The 19,374-nt window shown below is 42.6% G+C and overlaps 1 protein-coding gene across 6 annotated transcripts in view; it reads right to left on the reverse strand.

Moving 5' to 3' along the window:
• MRTFA (myocardin related transcription factor A) overlaps positions 1-19,374 on the reverse strand; it is a 215,355-nt gene that overhangs the window by 30,399 nt on the left and 165,582 nt on the right. For all 6 annotated transcript variants that reach the window (XM_043562685.1, XM_043562686.1, XM_043562684.1 and 3 more), the window contains one exon: positions 12,690-12,755. In XM_043562685.1, the coding sequence (XP_043418620.1) occupies positions 12,690-12,696 (7 nt within the window). In that variant the 5' untranslated portion in view covers positions 12,697-12,755. The remainder of the gene's footprint in view (positions 1-12,689; positions 12,756-19,374) is intronic.

A 19,374-nucleotide genomic window follows, 5' to 3' on the forward strand; every position in this document is an offset into this window, starting at 1 on the left:
ACAAATCACAAACAAAAACTCCTCTGATTTTAATCTGATCTTTTGCATTTTGCTTTCTTTTCCTGGCTGCTCCTCTAGAAAGAGATGCTCCCTTCTCCTTTCTCTAATGTTGGCAATGGGACAGATACAACCTCAAAAGATGTCAAGGGGACACACATTCTCCCAGTCCTTTTCCCTCCAACCCTCTCTCCAAGGGGCCAATGTGGCAGAACAGGGAGTCACTGCATAACCAAACTCCTTCCAAAGTTGAAGGCGTCTTCTGCCTCATCCGTTGGCCCTTGCATGGAGGTCTGCACACAGCTCCAGGCAATTCATTAAGTTGGCCACATGGACCACTGACACCGCCATCAGACAGGCAGGCGAGGCAGGCTTTCCCCGGCACTGGAAAACGGGGTTCTTAAGCTTCTACACACAACCATTTCATAAACCAGCAGCCTCAATGGTCTTAGAAAGTTGGCATCAACTCTTGAAGCATGAAGACAGGCTGTCTTTCGCCTCACAACTCCTGAGAGGGGAGAATAACAAGACCCCGCTCCACCACTAGACATGAAAAGGGCAAAGAGGCCAGGAGCCCTCAGCCCAGCACGCCTCTGAGTGAGGTTCAAGAGTCATTTGCATCAGAACTTCTTTGGAGAGCAAGACTCTCTCTAGAATGCAGACTCCGGGCTTCAAGAATTTTACTCTATTATTAAGCTCCTCAAGGATTCTGTTGCTGCTAACATTCAAAAACCAAGATTTCTCTAAGTCCTAAAGGCAGAGAAAAGGCAGCACACGGCAGATGAGAAAGTAAGGATTTTTGTTTGCTCACTCTCCACCGTCAGGGGCTAAGTGACTACAAAGTACACCTAGTAAGCACTTGATAACTTTTCTCAACAGCTTCATTCAAACTTTCAACTCTGCTGGCTAGGTAGGTGCCCACAAGTGAGTAAAGAGCTTCATCTCCTGAGTCCCTTTGAGGATCATTGCTTTGAGTTGCAAAGTGTGCATTTCTGAGTCAAAGGATCATTCTCCTCCCACCCTGGTGAGGGCCTAGCTGGGATGGACTCCACACCCCACTGTTTGTATCTACAGCCTGGCAATCACACTCAACAGAAGGCAGCTGTAGAAAAGCAGTTCTGGGTCTTAGAACATAGCAGGCGAGGAGCCCAGAGGATCGCTGGACTCAGGACAGGAAAGGGGGAGGGTCACTTACACACTTGAGTGACAGAAGCACAGAGGTCAGCTGTGTCACAGGTGTGACATCACCACCTTTAGGGAGATGATTCTGTATCCAGGCAGAACAGGGGCTCTTAACCTGGGGCACACTACACCAGCTTTCGAGAATCTATGAGGATTACAGGGGTAACTGTGTGCTGAATCCTGGGAACTTGTCTGGGCAACTGTGTGGTGAAGGGACACGTAAGATTTTCTAAGGAGTATCAATGGCACAAGAGAAATCAGGAGGCTCTGATTTAACTAAGGGTTATGATGATGGAAGTGGAAAGATGTCCATGGCCTTTAAGCCCCACAGCCAGCAGATAGGAGGAGCAATTTGGAAGCAATTTCACTGGGGGGGGGGGGGGGGAAGGGGCTCAAAAATGACGGGGTTACTCTCACCCCCACTACCAACTTTCACCTTACCTTACTTCCTCAACTATGGGTCCTGATCTGATGCTGTTTTCAATTTTCAATACTGAAGCTGCAGAGGAAAGTATGACAGGCTATCTCATAAAACTCCTACGTCATTGAGAACCATTAGACTGTGACCTTCAGGAATTAGCATGGGCTTTGGAGCCAGGAGACCAGACTGGCGCTGCCTCTGTCCTTCGGTGGTGGTGTGACTGTGGGCAAGTCACATGACCCCTGAGCCAGCCTCAAGAGCCTCATCGAGGAGGTGGCAATTATACAAACCTCCACACTGACGGCTGTTAGCATTAAAGAGAAAGTGCTCTGCCAGCTGCTAGAAGCTGTTAAATTTGAGGCATTGGTACTGTTTTCACTTTTTTTCTGTGCCATCTTCCTGCAGCAAACAGCAAGCATGTGGAATCAAATGCTGAGAGCTAACTGGGCCTGACTTCATTTTCTGTCCTAACTGTTTTTAGCTGTCCAATCAAAATGCCTCCAATTCTTGCAACAAAGACCATTACCCAAAGAGTTGTGTTGACAGTTCCAGGGACTGGCCATGACAGTGAAAACCAGAACTAAGTCCAAGTCCATGTGAGTCAAAGAAAGAGCTGGGGTGGTGGGGTATGCGGAAGGGATCACACATTCTGGTGCAAGCAAGAATCCAAACTAACAGAAAACGTGCTTCATGTACATCCTGTTTTGGTATCAGGCTCGCCACCACCACTGTTTTGGCATCTGAGTTGTCATCCCCACCCAAACCAGCAGGAAAGCCAACAACCAAGAATAAATGTAAAAGTAGAGACTCAGAATGCTGAATCTTTTTCCTTCCCAGGAGTGCAAGCTGTTTCAGTCTCGCAACCTTGACCCACTGACAGCGAAAGAGACCTAAGACTTGGAAGAAAAGGTCAGGATGCAATCTTTTACATGATGAATTATCAACAGGTACACTGAATTCCTAAAGGTTAGAATATGAGGGGCCAAATATTGTGAACTTGGCCTTCTGAGCTTCCCTTTGACATACATGCCAGCCATATTTATATGTGGCTCTCACATCGCAGTCCAGTCCAGTGCTCTGGACCAGTGACCACACTGCTGCATGCTCCCTGCTGAAGCACACACACACCCAAAAGCTACTATTTCTTACTGAAGCCCCGTAATCAATATGCTTAAGTCACCTGCGTAGGAAAAAGCTCCAAATCACCTGTGCCCTTTCTGCAGCTAGCATCCCACTGGGCTGAAAATGTTAAGTCGCCACATTGTCAGACACTATCACAGCCCCCTTGAGTGTGTGATTCTTTTTTTTTTTTTAATTTTAATGTTTATTCATTTTTGAGAGAGAGACAGAGAGCAAGCAGGAGAGGGGCAGACAGAGAGGGAGACACAGAGTCCGAAGCAGGCTCCAGGCTCTGAGCTGTCAGCACAGAGCCTGATGTGGGGTTTTTACCCATGAACTGCAAGATCATGACCTGAGCTGAGGTCAGACACCTAACCAACTGAGCCACCCAGGCACCCTGAGTGTGATTCTTTACATTTGTAATTGTACAGGTAAATTCTGTGAGTAGCTTCAACAAGTGACTTTTATAAACTCCTTTACTCCATTTATTACCTTGAAAAGAAGTTGGCCTTGGCTATCTCAGACACTTCAAGAATTATTAAATAAAACTGAATATCCACTGTAATTTATTTTGTTTAAGTTTTTTTTTTTTTTAATTTTTTTTTTTCAACGTTTATTTATTTTTGGGACAGAGAGAGACAGAGCATGAATGGGGGAGGGGCAGAGAGAGGGAGACACAGAATTGGAAACAGGCTCCAGGCTCCGAGCCATCAGCCCAGAGCCTGACGCGGGGCTCGAACTCACAGACCGTGAGATCGTGACCTGGCTGAAGTCGGACGCTTAACCAACTGCACCACCCAGGCGCCCCTATTTTGTTTAAGTTTTTATTTATTTTGAGACACAGAGAGAAAGCATGCATGGGAGGGGCACCGAGAGAGGGAGAAAGAATCCCAAGCACACTCTGAGCTGTCAGTGCAGAGCCTGATGTGGGGCTTGAACTCACGAACTGTGAGATCTTGACCTGAGCTGAAATCAAGTGTGGACGCTTAACCAACTGAGCCACCCAGACACCAACCCCCACCTTTTTTTTTTTCTACTGTACTTTTTAGATATTAAATTGTATCAAGAACCCATATCAAGAAGGCTACTTTTGATGGCCTGTTCAACAGAGCTTCCTATTAAAATTCTTCTTTGAATTCAACAATGAATATGATCAGAACATAAACATAAAACTCACTCTAGAGTCCTATTTTAGGATCTGTTACCAACTGGCCAAGGAGGAGGTTTGAGGCTAGTCACTAACCACTGAGAGAAGAAATCCTACAATAGCAGGAAGAGAGATGAGGTCGCTGACATCTATCAGAAATGCAACATTTAACACCCAGGAGTGATACACTCAGCTGGTCTCCTGAGACAAAACTGCTGAGGCCATGTGTCTCACACAATTTTCTCTCAGCTTCAGGTTTAGGGATCATATTAGCACCAATCCTAGGACACATGTTTACACTGGTATTTCTCAAATGCCATGTAAACTTGACATTCAACTACAGTGAAAAGGTCACACTTCCAAGCTGAAGAAACATCATCTCAATCAGGCAGTGTTCACTGCATCTTAAAAAAAAAAAAGGGGGGCGCCTGGGTGGCGCAGTCGGTTAAGCGTCCGACTTCAGCCAGGTCACGATCTCGCGGTCCGGGAGTTCAAGCCCCGCGTCAGGCTCTGGGCTGATGGCTCGGAGCCTGGAGCCTGTTTCCGATTCTGTGTCTCCCTCTCTCTCTGCCCCTCCCCCGTTCATGCTCTGTCTCTCTCTCTGTCCCAAAAATAAATAAACGTTGGAAAAAAAAAAAAGGCTATATTGTACTCCTGACACTAATATAATGTTATATGTCAACTATATCTCAATTTTTAAAAGAAAAAGGCAACTAGGGGCACTGGGTGATTCAGTCGGTTAAGAATCCAACTCTGATTTTGGCTCAGGTGGTCATCTCGTGGTTCACGGGACTGAACCCAGTGTCCAGCTCTGTGCTGAGTGTGAAGCCTGCTTGGGATTCTCTTTCTCCCTTGCTCTCTGATCACTCCTTGCCCTGCTGCCCCCGCCCCCCCCACCAAGAGTAAATTAATAAACATTTTTTTAATTAAAGAAAAAAAAGAAAAGGCAACTAGCTCTTTCAAACAAAGATATTTATATATCTAAAGAGCCAAATGGAGGGCACCTGGGTGGCTCAGTCCATTAATCGTCCGACTCTTGATTTCTGCTCAGGTTATGATCTCACCGTTCATGAATTTGAGCCCCACGTCAGGCTCTGTGGTGACAGGGTGGAGTCTGCTCGGGATTCTCTTTCCCTCTCTCTGCCCCTGCCCTGCTCATGCTTTCTCTCTCTCTCAAAATAAATAAATGAAATTAAAAAAAAAAATAAACAAAGTAAACAAAAGAGCCAAATGAGTTGCAAGAATATTTGTGAGAGTCAGTATCTAAAAGAAGCATGAAGGCGCCTGGGTGGCTTAGTCAAATGAATATCCGAATGTTGATTTTGGCCAGGCCATGACCCTAGGGTCATGGGACTGAGCCCCAAGTCAAGCTTAAGATTCTCTTTCTCTCCCTCTCCTTCTGCCCCTCTCTCCTGCTTGAGCTCTCTGTTTAAAAAAAAAAAAAAATTAAAAATTAAAAAAAAGAGAAAGAAAGGAAGCATGAGCCTGAGGGCATAGACTAGACCAGAGGCAGTGGGCAAAAACTGGGGCTTGGGGAATGCCTTTTCTGGGTTCTTACTGGAGAGGGACGTGGGCTGCATCTTGGCCAAATTTCTCTGGCTCATAGGGACAGCAGTTCAGACTGCCACAGAGCTTCTAGCCACTCCCAAGTGGACTGGAGCAAATGGGAAATGACAGAAGCCGAGGTGCAGATCTGCACTCACCTCTGCTCCCACCTAGACTCAGAATCTACAAAGTACCCACTGAGACAGAAGCCTTGAACACTGTAACACTTCACTTAAAAAGCAAGACAAATGACATTTCCAGGAAGTCTATAATTTTGTCAACTTAGACCCAAGTTTTAAAAAGAAAAGGGCAATCCAGACTCAAACCAGACCCTCATCTCTCCTGAAATCACCTCTGTGTCCCCACTGGTGAACATTTCTGTCTCTTGGCAAGTTGCCCAGAGATTTTAAAAAACACTATTTCCAACCCACTTATTTATTTGTTTTAAGAGAGAGTAAAAAAGAAACACCCACTGCCATGGAGACAGCAAGCTAATAAAATGATAGTCTTGTTACTATACAACCAAAATGGAAACAGTCTTAACAGAGTACCATGTTGGCTAGTGGTTCTCTGACTCAGTAATTTTCAGCAACTGTTGTAAAGATGAAAATGCAAATAAGAGGTTATTTATTGAAAAATAGTTCCTGTTCCCAAACATTGGTTTTGAGAGAAATTAATAAGATGTGTGTGTGAGTGTGTGTGTGTGTGTGTGTGTATACTGCTTTCAGATTCACGAGACGATAGAGCCAAGCTAATGCTCCTCTCATTCTTGAGAATAACAGTGCCTATACTTCAAAAGCATGAACAATATATCGCCTCATTTATTTCCAAACTAACTCTGTGGATAGGTAAGAAGAGTTACTATCCCCTTTTTATAAAAGTAGAAACTGAGTTCAGAAAAGTCAACTGAGTTGCCCAAAGTCACCTTGTTCCTAAGTGGGAGAGTAAGGTGTAAAACTCCACTAATACAATAGCCACCATCCATATGTGACTATTTAAATTTAAATTAAAGTTAAAAATTCAGCTCTTGGGGAACCTGAGTGGCAAAGTTGGTTAAGCGTCCAATTCTTGATTTCAGCTCAGGTCATGATCTCATGGTTCATGAGATCGAGCCCTGCATTGGGCTCTGTGCTCACAGCACAGAGACTGCTTGGGATTCTCTCTCCCCCTCTCCCTCTGCTCCTCCTCCATGTGTGCGTGCACACACACACATAGGCATACAACACACACACACACTCTTTCTCTCTCTCCCTCTCTCAAAATACATAAATAAACATTTTTTAAAAATTTAGCTCTTCACTCAAGCTGGCCACATTTTGAGTGCTCAACATCCCATGTGGATAGTGGCTAGCGTTACATAATATTTCTATTACTGTTGACAGTGCTATTGGACAGGGCTGGTCTAGCAGCTAGTTCTTCTGAATTCTAGTAACTTGGGGAAAAGATCCCATGCCATCACCAAGTTACTAGATGACAGAGTTAAATTACAGCCTCTTTCTCATTACAAGAAACTCTGAGGCTTCAGGAGGTTGGTTTATTCTCTTAGGGTTTACAAAAACAAAAATCAGTTTTAAAAGAGCTTTACCAAAATGGATTTGACCCATTTGTACTAAAGAAAAAGAATCTGGAAACTCAGTTTGTACATCTGGTAAAGAATATTATTAGTAACGATTCCCAAGTTACAAATAAAAATATTATTAAGAAGAAATTCAGCTTCCAAGACAAAGGGATCATAGTAATCAATCCTGATACTGCAAGCCATTAAAAAACCTCTTGTTAGAATTTAAAAGAAATTTCTTGGGGTGCCTGGGTGGCTCAGTCAGCTAAGTGTCTGACTCTTGATCTTGGCTCAGGTCATGATCTCAACAGTTTGTGAGCTGGAGCCCCGAGTTGGGCCCTGCGAGGACAGCGCAAAGCCTGCTTGGAATTCTCTCTCCCCCTCTCTCTCTGCTCCTATCCCACTCATGCTCTCGCTCTCTCTCAAAATAAACTTAAAAATAAATTTTAAAAAAATGTCTTCTTGGTGCAGAGATTGCTATAATCAGATGAACAGGAGATTTCCAGCTAACACTGGGGCCCAGTTAAAATGACAGATAAGCTATGAGTGCTACAACAGGGCCACACTGTCTCTATGTGTATGTATCACTTGGCTAACAATGGCAGCTGAACCATGACAAAGGGATTAAGCTGCAGAACTAAAGGTTAGGGAGTCAAGATATGGCAAAGTTTATTAAAAGTACAGAGTGGTGGGACCTCATTACATAAAGCCGTTCTTTCCAGTTTCAATGTGAGATACACAGGGCCTGTTTGTATGATCCAGTCAAAACAGACCAATTTGCTCACTTTTTCACCTAGCCACATGTTTGAGCACCCTTCAGGGGCTAGGTAGTTTGAGAGGCTTCTGGATTGATACCAAGTGGCTGCCCTCTCTGCACTGTGTTGCCTTTGCACTCTCTGGATTCTCCTAACCATTCAGTGGTTAAGTGTCACCAATGGCACTGGCTGGCTGCACAGAAATGCCATTTAAAGTGAAAAATTGGGGCACCTGGGTGGCTCAGTTGGTTAAACCTCCAACTTCGGCTCAGGTCATGATCTCACAGTTCGTGGGTTCAAGCCCTGCACCAGGCTCTGCCCTGACAACGTGGAATCCACTTGGGATTCTCTCTTTCCCCCTCTCTCTAACCCTCCCCTGCTCATGCTCACTCTTTCAAATAAATGAATAAACTTAAAAAATAATAACAATAAAGTGAAAAAACAAGCTCACTCAAGCAATGGAGCAAGGTTCTTAGAGAATCTACAGGACAAAAACTGATTTCTTCACATGCTTGCCAAGGTACCAAGGTTTTTCTACTACATGCACATGGGAAAATAATGAACTGAGGGTTAATTACAGCATTAGAAACATGCTACTCTATGCTTTTCTCAAGGATTCACAATAGACTAACAAAAGGCTAAGAAGGAAGAAGCAGACAAAGTTCTTCTTTCATATTCAGACAGATTACAGGAAACTTTTTTCTCATTTGTCTGGGATCAGGAGAATGTTCGTGTTTTCCTTTAAAAGGTTATTCCTCTGCAGCAGCTCTCACTGCCAGAACATTTTTCTTAATTTTCACCTAAACCTTATGACCTTGTACACCTTTAAATGTCAAAGAGAAAGGAAGGCTGTGGGGGAAGTTCTGTCTGAGAACAAAGTGTAGCACACAAGACCCGTCTCTTCTAGGAGTCTTCATTCTGGGTACAGCAGCATTGCTGGGCTTACTCTTTGGACTTGAACATCAGTTTCCTATCTGTGCCATCTCTCCTTTCCCTCAAGATATGTGGCGCTTCAGACATTATTAAAGAAAGCTCAGGGCCTCGATTATGTAATCCTTTGTTATCTGGCCCTCTGTATTTGGTAGGGCTTATATAGTGTTAAATGTGAGACACGTATTTACATGATGAGAATGACAGATGCTGGGAAGTGATCCTGTTTGAAACACACATCAGAAACCAACTTCCAAACCCCATAGTTTAGATGCCATGAACGGAGCACATCAAGCAGCAGTGGGACTGGGAGATTCTTTAATTCCCTACACTTTATGAAAGGTCATACTCCAACTTAGAATGATATGCAGAACCTCAACCACCCTGAGTGCAAAGGGAGCCATTGAAGACATGGTGTCCTACAGATACGCTGTCAGAACTGAAAGCCAGTCCTACGTGGCAACTGTGTAGGAGTATTCTGGGAGATGAGGTGGGTGGGCTTTTCTTCCCAGAGCTATAAATAAGATTGGAATGAGAAGAACTTGATAAAAGATATAAACACAGAAATGATGAGGCAAAATGCAGCCATGACTACACCACTCCTTTCCCCAGTTTGAGGCCCTACCTACTTCCTAAGTTGTACAGCAAACTTGCATATAAACACGCTTTACAGAAACTCCTCAGCTTAGCAAGATGGGAAAGAAATAGGCCCTTCCAACCAGATTACTTGTTCAGGTCTCCAAATCTCCAATAATCAACAACAACTTGCTGGTCACTTACAGGTTGTCTCCAGCACTGCTCAGGTTTTCTTTGAAAGATGTGGACTGGAGGGTGAGAAGTGGGGCTGGTAGAAGATGGCAGGTAGTGGGGAGGTCAGGGAGGCACAGGGTGTTGGAGGTTACAACAAGAGTAAGGGTAGAGAGCACAGGACTATGGTAAGGAAGAAGATTCACTCAGAGGGTGCACAGCTGGCAAAAAAAAAACCCCAAAAACCAAAAACCAAAAAACAAAAAAACCCAAAAAACAAACAAAAACCCTCAGCTTTGTGAACTCAGGACCTATCTGTGTATCACCAGGTATGTAGGTGAACAGGGAATTTCACACCTGAAACTATTCCCAGGCATCAACATTCTAGAGCTCCCATAATCTAAGAGTTTGCTACCTACTTCCTGCACTAGAAAAGCTGAAAACCAAGACTGTGTCCATAGCCAAAGGTGGTTCTTGGTAGGAGGAAGATGCTGTATTCTCACAGAGGCAGATCACTTCTAATCCTACAAGAAGCACAATTATTCTCACTTCACAGATACAGAGAACAACACAGAGTATACAATTAGATATTCAAAACATTTTAGAACCTGCGCTCCTGATAGAAGTGTCATTCCAAATTCCATGCCCAGAATTCCAACGAGTTTGCAACAGAGCAGTATCTGCTTCTGTGTGTCTGTCATTCACACACACACATATCACACTTTACAACCGAATGTCTTGATTCATTCATTCAGTGCCAGGCACTAGAGACAGGAATATAAATAAGTTACTTTCTCAAGGAGCTCACAGTGCAGTTGGAGGGAAATCTATAAGCAACCGCAGTAAGTGAAGCATCATTTGTCTTAACAACAGAGAATACTACAAGAAATGCTAAACAGGAGGACTGTACCCAATAAATCATATTGATCTATAGTAGCCCCTAGTACCAAGTGAAAGACAGGTGGGAGAATGCAAGGCTTTTAGACACTGAACATCTTACAGATCCTGAGAAGTAGCATTATGCTCTCAGAACTTGTACTGTAATTAGTCAGCACCCCACAGGATGCTGAATTGCTCTTTATTTTGTGCATCGGTGGATTTTAGCCACCCAAATAAACTGTTAAATGTCTTGAGGGCAGGTAACTAATTTGCCTCAAATTTCTTTAATCTCTCTAAGACTACCCTGGGCACAGAGAAGACATTAAACACATGATGTCCTTGGTGAAAGGGACAAGGAGATGAGACTCTGAGTGACCTGTCCCTCTACAAAGGTTTCTAGAGAGGCAGATCTGGAGTGTTTTGTAAAGCATATCACTGCCCTACCTGATCACATTATTGATCCACTGCACAAGCCGTCTGCTCTTGACTCTTTAAGGGGGGGGCAGGAGTGGGGGGGGATGTCCTTCACTGGAAAGCCAGAGAAGATTGCAGCATAATGTGGGTAAATGGTTTGGTAGTTAATTGCAGTAAACCCGAAGCTGAATTTGAGACTTAAGTTCCTGGCTGATGCTTAGGACAGAAACAGACCTCAGATTCCTTACAGCTGCTATAAGGTTCTAGCTCTTAGAAATGGACCTGCCATTACCATGCCCTGAATCAAATCCCATCCTAACTCGCTTAAAAGGCTTCAAGGGCGGGGCGCCTGGGTGGCGCAGTCAGTTAAGCGTCTGACTTCAGCCAGGTCACGATCTCGCGGTCTGTGAGTTCGAGCCCGGCAACAGGCTCTGGGCTGATGGCTCGGAGCCTGGAGCCTGTTTCCGATTCTGTGTCTCCCTCTCTCTCTGCCCCTCCCCTGTTCATGCTCTGTCTCTCTCTGTCCCAAAAATAAATAAAAAACGTTGAAAAAAAAATTTTAAAAAAAGGCTTCAAGGGCTTCACACTGTACCTAAAATAAAACCCACCTCTTCCGTGCAGTTGATAGGCTCTCATTTTAGCCCCGCCCACCCTGCCAATCTTAACTTGGCCTGCTCTCCCTTCACTCACCAGGCCCCAGCCACGCTGGCTTCCTTGATGTTTTCAAACGTTTCAAACTGGCTCTTACCTGCACTAGGCTCTTATGCTTGTTCTCCCTTTCCCCTGGCCCTCTGCCTGCTTCTGCATGGCTGACTCCATCTCATCCTTCAGACCTCAGCTCACATATTTCCTCCTCAGGGAGGCCTTTCCTGACCATCTTTATCCAAAGTAACCCCATCTCATTCCTATTATTCCACACCAGCCAGTTAGCTTACATCGTAACAAACTTGGAAATTACGTAATTTCCATGTTCTGAAATTATCTTATTTGTCTCCTTGTGTACTATCACTATTCTCCTTTTAAACATAAAGCTCCTGAGAGCAGGAGCTGGATTTATCTTGCTCCATCAATGGGCACATATAGGTTCCCAAATATTCTGAGTGAGTAAGTGAATGAGAATTAGGAAAATACAGTGGCAGCAGGTCAATGCTGCATTAAGGTGAAAAACATCAGTTCTCTCTCTATGAAGCTAGAGACTTACGGGCTCTGTTATAGGACTTTTTCCTTTTTCCTTTTTTTTTTTTTTTTTTTAACTTCATTAGGGTGTGTCCAAGTAGCAATAACACACAAGAGAAAAGAAAGAAGGGAAAGCTTAAGTTCTCCACTGATGACTTAAAAAGAAATGTCAAAAAGAGCAAAATCTTGCTGGTGCCAGTTTCCACTTTATAATGCTGTTGGTATAAAAAGCAAATTTTCTTACTTCTCACAGATTCCAATGTCGGTTTCATTTCTCCTCAAGTGATGTAGTGAGTTGTGCACCCAGTAAACCCAGCTCTGCAAGAACCCCACAAGCACAATCACACCCATGCCAGCCATAGGGTATCTGAGAATCTCACTCTAAAGAAAACCACAGTTGATTCAAAATAAAATACCAGGTAGAAAAGGGTTTTCCCTTCCCAAGAACCTAAACACCTAAGGCAAAACACATGCAAGAGGTAGGTTCTTCCTCACAACACCCCAGCTCAAGATTTGCTCCTCCTAAAAGGGAAGTGTAATAGGGAGTAGAAAGCCCTGAAAGGTGCAATTCAAAAGCTAAGGATGGTTCCAGGGCACCAGTAAACCTAACGCTGTTTGTTTCACTGAACCTGATCAATAAGGGCAGTTAACTATTAGTGACTGAAAGCCCCGGAACTTGGAAAAGCACAAGAAAGAAGGTGACAAATGAAATCTGTCGCCCTCGTTTTGTTAGATCCTTCCCACAGCACACTAGGCATGCGAGCCATGTTGAAAACGCAACTCCATCAAACACTGAGAGAAAGAGAGAGAGGCACTTACGCGGCATGATCCCTTGGCTCACCAGTTCTTCTCGAGTCCGGCGCTGCTGGAGCTTCAACTGCAGCACTGCAGGGCGGCAAAGAGAGAGGAGACATGGAGGTTCAGCTGGGCATTCCACCACAAAAGACACATTGTCAAATGCAGAGAAGGTCTCCCGCACAGAAGGGTGTAGTGTGAAAGAAGGGTCCCTTTAACCGGGACTGTCTATAATTGCAGAAGTGGCCTGATACAGCAGGGTTTCCGTATTCTGCTGTGGGCGGCGAGAGGAAGTTGCGAAGGGTCTTGCAGGGCGATAACAATCCACAAAGTACCAAAGTCTTGCCTCTTGCTCAAAACCTCCTACAACACTGTATCCTCCTCCTAAGACTAAAAAAACACAAGTTCTTAACTCAAAGGAAATATAATGAGGACCAACACCCAGCAGGAAAGGCTTTCTAGATGGTCTACACTGTCTTCCTGGTAGCATGTGTTTACCACCATGAGTGCAGCAAAGACACGGTATTCACACAGATCAGGAAGTATTGGTTATTTGTAAAATCTTTTCTTTTGCATCTAAAAGTTACACGTACTTTTAACTGAGCAACGCATTTCTCTCGACCAGAAAACATTTTACCATTAATATAACTCTTTTCTTCCTCTTACTTTCATTTAGAGCTTTTTTTTCTGTTGAGGTGAAACCACCAAGCTACATGAGTCAAAGCGCACGTGGGCTAGGAGAGGGCGACGAGTATTTCTCCTATTTCTACTCTAATCACCTAATGAAACAACTCCATAGGCATTTTTATGAAGTTAAAAGTCAGTGATCTCTATTTCAAATGCCAATGAAACCTAAAGGGCATTTCCACTGCACACCACGCAGAATGACCACGGCACAAGCTGCATTCAAAGGCTAAGTGTGAACATGTTCAGAGGAGGAGGGCTAGGAGGATCCTGAGCCAGGGAGACTCCCCTTACATGAGAAGTCTGCAACTGTAAGGTCTCTACAAGTCACGTGAGAGGGAGACCTGCATCTATTAGGAATCACATTACCTTAAGTACCTGCCTTTTCCATTCATAGAGCAGTTTTTAAGAATGCCTCCAAGAATGGCAGAACTCTAACTAGGCTCCTGACTACATCTCAAATTCAGCAGGTCCAAAGTAGAACGTGTCTTTCTCCCAAAAACCTAACCCACCTTCCATCCTCACCTCTCTAAATGGAAGCACTATCTGCAAAGCCCCCCACTCCCTGACTCCTGAACTAGTATTAAAATTTTTGAGCCAACTTCAACTCCTCCACCTCCCTCACACTCCTCCTCTTACCAAGTTACTGGTGCCACAGTTTTGCTATGTTGCACTGAACACTCCCAGGCTCTCCCACTGTAAGCACCCCAATCAAGGCTGTCTAATGACTCTTCCTCAAGTCTCATGTACTGGCCTGTTTATTCACTTCACATGGAAATACCTACCCTTTCCATCTGACCTTCCTGACTCCCCAGCATGCAGAATTACTCTAGACTTCCTGGCAACTACCTTTTATCTGTTATAGAAAGTATAGTAATATTTTACTCTGTGTAATAGTTACCCCTGAATGTAGTTATCTCTCCTACCAGTTTATAAACTCCTGGAGGGCAGAGAAAATATCTTATTACTATATGCCCTCCATAGTACTTAATACACAGTAAGCATTTCATAATTGTTTCTTGAATTCAACTATATCTCAAAATGGTAATACATATAGTCTGAGAGATCTAATCAGGAGGTTATAACTATTATTTTTTTTATAAATTAACACCTAAAGCCTTGCAAAATAAATGGATAAAACAACAGCCACACTAGTGGCATTTATAGAAAGTGTGCTCTGTGCCAAACATCGTTCCATGTCCTCTAATGTTTTAACTCATTTAATCTAACACCCCACTACGGAGAAACATGGGCATTACTAATCCCATTTTAGAGGTAGAAAAATAAGGCCCAGCGTGAAGTAATGTACCTAAGATTATTCCACTAATAAGAAGTGCAACAGAATTTGAACCCAAACATTCTGACACTAGAACTTGGGTTTCTTATTTCTCTGCTTCTCCAGAGTCTTCCAGAAGCTGCGGAAACAAGAGGCATAGAATATGAGCACCTGGATGGGTTCTCTGGTGAGACAGACAAAGGGACTGAGGAAAATGGATGGTCCAGGCCAAGGTCAAAGGAGTTTGGGTGATAAAATAAATTCAGTAAAATTTTATTCAGTAAAATAAATTTAAATTAATCTAAGAATTTGATTTCAGGTAAATGAGAACCATAGATTAGCAGCAACATTAATTATAAAAATAAAATGCAAATAGTTAATAGCTAGGAGTCATCGAGCATTGCTACGTGTCAGACCCTGTCAAGTGACTGACATGCTTTTAATTTAATTTAAAAAAAAGCCCCATGAGGATGGTACACTTATTATCTCCATTTTACAGATAAGGAAACTAAGGATCAGACCTTCAAAATTTTGCCTTCGGTCACACAGCTCCAAAGTGCTGGCATGAGAATTCAGTACAGGTCTTTGTGATTCTAGAGTATGGGCATTTAATACTATACATCTCTTTAGAGGAAAGAAAGTAAGAGGAAAAAAGGGAAAATATCTGTCAACTTTTATATACAGTGTTTCTAAAGCCCAGTGTAAGATGAGCTATTAGAAAATGATTTTTAAAAATTTTAAGTTTATTTATTTTGAGAGAGAAAGAGAGAGAGAGAGAGCGCGCGAGCGAGAGTACAAGCAGGGAAGGGCAGAGAGAAGGAGAGACAGATTCCCAAGCAGGCTCCGCATCATTAGCACACAACCCAATGTGGGACTCGATACTCACAAACTGTGAGATCATGACCTGAGCCAAGATCAAGATGTTCAACCAACTGTGCCACACAGGCACCCCAGAAAATGATTAAATACAACAAATTGATTTGATTTGTGAGAATAGAGAAATTTAGAAATTTAAGAAACTTGCTTACAATTTAGTAAGTCTGAACACTTCAAAGGAACAATAATGAAAACTCTGGCCATCATCCAAAAATAAGTCTGAAATATCAATCAGCAGCCCTCCTAAATAACCCATCTATATATAGGGCCATAAGGGATATTATGCAAACTTCTTGACTGAAAAACTTGTTGCCTCATGAGAGCAAAAAGTCTATGACTCAAGTTTTCTATGGAGAACACAGTAAAGGCCAATTTACTAGCTCAAAGAGGAAAGTTTATCTAATAAATCTTTCCATCTGTAAAACTAAATGAAATTAAAGTCCAGTTATCTGAAAATTCCATCCTGTCCCCTCTCAGCAGTGAACTCTAAACTCCATGCTTCTCTGAAATCTGACCAAGTTCCCCATTCAAATAATAGAATTCACCCTGTATCAGTAGTGTCTGGAGTATTGGTACAACCTGACTATAGATAGGTACTGTTTTATACGTTGCACAACCCTCCCCTGCCAATTTGAACAATGTTTATAAGGAGGATTAAAAAAAAAAAAAAGACCTAAGCAATAAACTCCAAACTATAGTTGTCAGTCTCTACTTGATTTTGTTTTAGAATTGATCTGTTTGGTTGTGTATATATACACATCCTTCTTCTAAAACTTTCAACTACAAAGTAATAGATTATCTATATGAATTTCCCCTTAGTCTAACTTAATTCCTCTCAATTCTAAGCACTCTAAATAAAATGCCTATTATGTGTCCAGACTTTAGGGATTATTCATTTGAGAAGAAATCATTTAATAACTCACTTATAGTAAACAGCCTAAGAGCCATATGTGCTAGTACATTTTAATGCACACCTGCCATCACCAAGGAGTATCTGACACAAGTTCAAATGATCATATTCATAGGCAGTGCTAGACCAAGTAGATTCAAAACAGTAGGAATTTGACAAAATCTCTCTATTCATTATACACCAGCATTCAGATTTCTTCTCCACTCTTCAAGTCGATAAAAACTAAACAAAAATACCTATATGTGTACACGCATGAGTCTTTATCCTTTCACTGTTATTGAATTCCACAAATTTAATATATCATGTGTCTCTAAAATTAATCAGGAATTAATCAGAATTAATCAAGTTTTCTACCTGTTTCAAACAAAGGTGATCAATTGCTATTTGTATAATTGGTTTCCTGGGAAATCAAAGCAAAGGAGTAAACGTCATATATTTCTGACCTGTAAGGCCATGGAAGTGGGTTGATGGCATTCAAGGGGTAATGTCCCAGAAACGGACACCTCAAACAAATACATGAGTCAGGACTAGAAAGAAAAATCAAAAAGTAAGTGATGCGTCCTCAAGCCCAGCACTGTGGCTTCCACTGGTCAGTGGTCCTGGATTTCACTGGGGAGGGAAATGTGCATCTTGGAAGGTTGTCCTGCCCCTTATTCATATTTACCCATTAGTGATTCCACAAAGGCTTCTGGAGTAGAGGATAAAGTATTTATGAGGGAAGCAGAAAAGAACAGGAAGGGGGTTAGTACAGGAATGACCACAAAAAAACCAAAACCCTCCTTTGGCATCATCCTTTGTTCAGTAAGACCTCTTCAAGGAAGATTCTGACTGCGAGGACATTTCCAAAGCCGGATCTCCTAGTAACTGGTCCACTGTTTTCCCCTCCATAACCTTTAGGTACCAGTCCCAGAATAAATAAGCAAATACAACTTAATTCAACAACAGACATCACCACCTCTAACTTCAAACTGGAGAATCTGTTTCACTGGGATGATCAGAGAAGGAACAGGGTGGGTTTTAGCCTTAGGGGGAGCTTAGCTATGCTAATAATTAGAATACTCATCTTTGCAGCAGTGAATTACACCGATTTTATTGGTGTATTTTGTACCTGTTTATCTCCCATGCCTTAAAAAATCATTTAGTGATACCCAAATTGTAAACCACATCACCTATCACTTAGAACCAAAGCCCATTCTCTGAATATTCACTACTTCCATCTTTAGACTGTATGATTAAAAACAGGTGAAGGATGTCCCAGAAGAGGGTACTCTTCATGTTCTGCTGCCTAGGTCACTTTATAGCATCACCACCAAAATGCAGACTGGAAGTCGGGATAGAGACACAGATCTCTGTTCATTTCTCATTCATCCGCCAAACAAATATTTACTAAGTAACTACTATGTGTCAGGCCCCATGTTAAGTGCTGGATACACCTGTGGTCTCTGCTCCTATATAAAGTTTTCAGTCCAGTGGGGAAACACACAGCAAATCACATATCAAAAGTACAAGTTATGATTAAGGTTTTACAAGAAAAGAATGAAGGATATGAGAGAGGTCAGACCCTGGAATTCATAGTTTCTCCTCCATATGCTCTGTAATAACCACCTTTTCACATATCCTCTTTACTACTGTATATATAGTCAATTATTTAAGATACTAAAACTCCTTAAAACACAGAGAGACCTTGGGGTAAACTGTATTAAAATAAATAAATTGGGGCACTTGAGTGGCTCAGCTGGTTGTATCTGACTCGTGATTTCAGTTCAGGTCATGATTTCACGGTCGTGAGATCAAGCCCCACACTGCCAGTGAGAAGCCTGCTTGGGATTCTTTCCCTCCCCACCTCTCTCTGCCCCTGCCCCCCCCCCCTCAAAATAAATCCATAAACTTAAAAAAAATTTATGGGCACACAGTGTCATTTATTCACTTTGTGTTTATTTGCTTCACACACTAGTTGGTAAGCACACCAATTTGCCTCATATCCATGCCTCCTTTAGTTCTTCCCTAGTTTCTTGTCAAAACTCTTCTCAGGCATTCATGCAAGAGAGATGAGGTTCTACTAATATATGCCAGATATTTTGCTTGCTGCTGGAAACACAGCAATGAACAAAGTCACTGCCTTCAGTGGTGTTTACACTTTCCTGGGTTACAAGAGTGAAGAGTACTTTCAAAGAAATACTCAAGACACCACATCCTAACTAAGCAGTTAGATTCTTCCTATTATTCAATTCATCCATTCAAGATCTTTTGCCCTCTCAAAGCCACAGTTGGCTACTAGAGTACTGGGTACTACAAGTATGAAAAAGACGTGGTTCTCATTCTCATGGAATTCTTACACCTAATGGGAAAGAGAAGCTCAAAATGTCTGGGGAGCCTGGGCGGCTCAGTCAGTTAAGCGTCCAACTTCGGCTCAGGTCACGATCTCATGGTTCTTGGGTTCGAGCCCTGCATCGGGCTCTGTGCTGACAGCACAGATTCTATATTTTCTTCTCTCTCTGCCCCTCCCCTGCTTGTGCTCTGTCTCTCTCTGTCAAAAATAAGTAAATATTAAAAAAATTAAAAAGAAAGAAAGAAAGAAAGAAAGAAAGAAAGAAAGAAAAGAAAAGAAAAGAAAAGAAAGACCTGATGTCTGTAATGCAGACTTCTACTTAAAAGGTCATAGAAAAATGCAACTTAGCTAATACACAAGCCCCTCTAAGGGTCCCTGACAAATCCAGTCATCTGGTCTTATGGGTGATATACATGTATGCATAAATAATAAAAAGAAATACTGGTTCCTTAAAAATAATAAAAGTCCAGGGCACCTGGGTGGCTCAGTTGGTTAAGCTCCGACTTCAGCTCAGGTTATATCTCACAGTTCGTGGGTTCGAGCCCTGCTGACAGTTCAGAGCCTGAAGCCTGCTTCAGATTCTGTGTCTCCCTCTCTCTCTCTGCCCTTCCCCGCTCACACTCTGTCTCTCTCT

Source organism: Prionailurus bengalensis, chromosome B4 (genome assembly GCF_016509475.1).
Source record: "Prionailurus bengalensis isolate Pbe53 chromosome B4, Fcat_Pben_1.1_paternal_pri, whole genome shotgun sequence".
In the NCBI taxonomy this organism is placed as follows: Eukaryota; Metazoa; Chordata; class Mammalia; order Carnivora; family Felidae; genus Prionailurus; species Prionailurus bengalensis.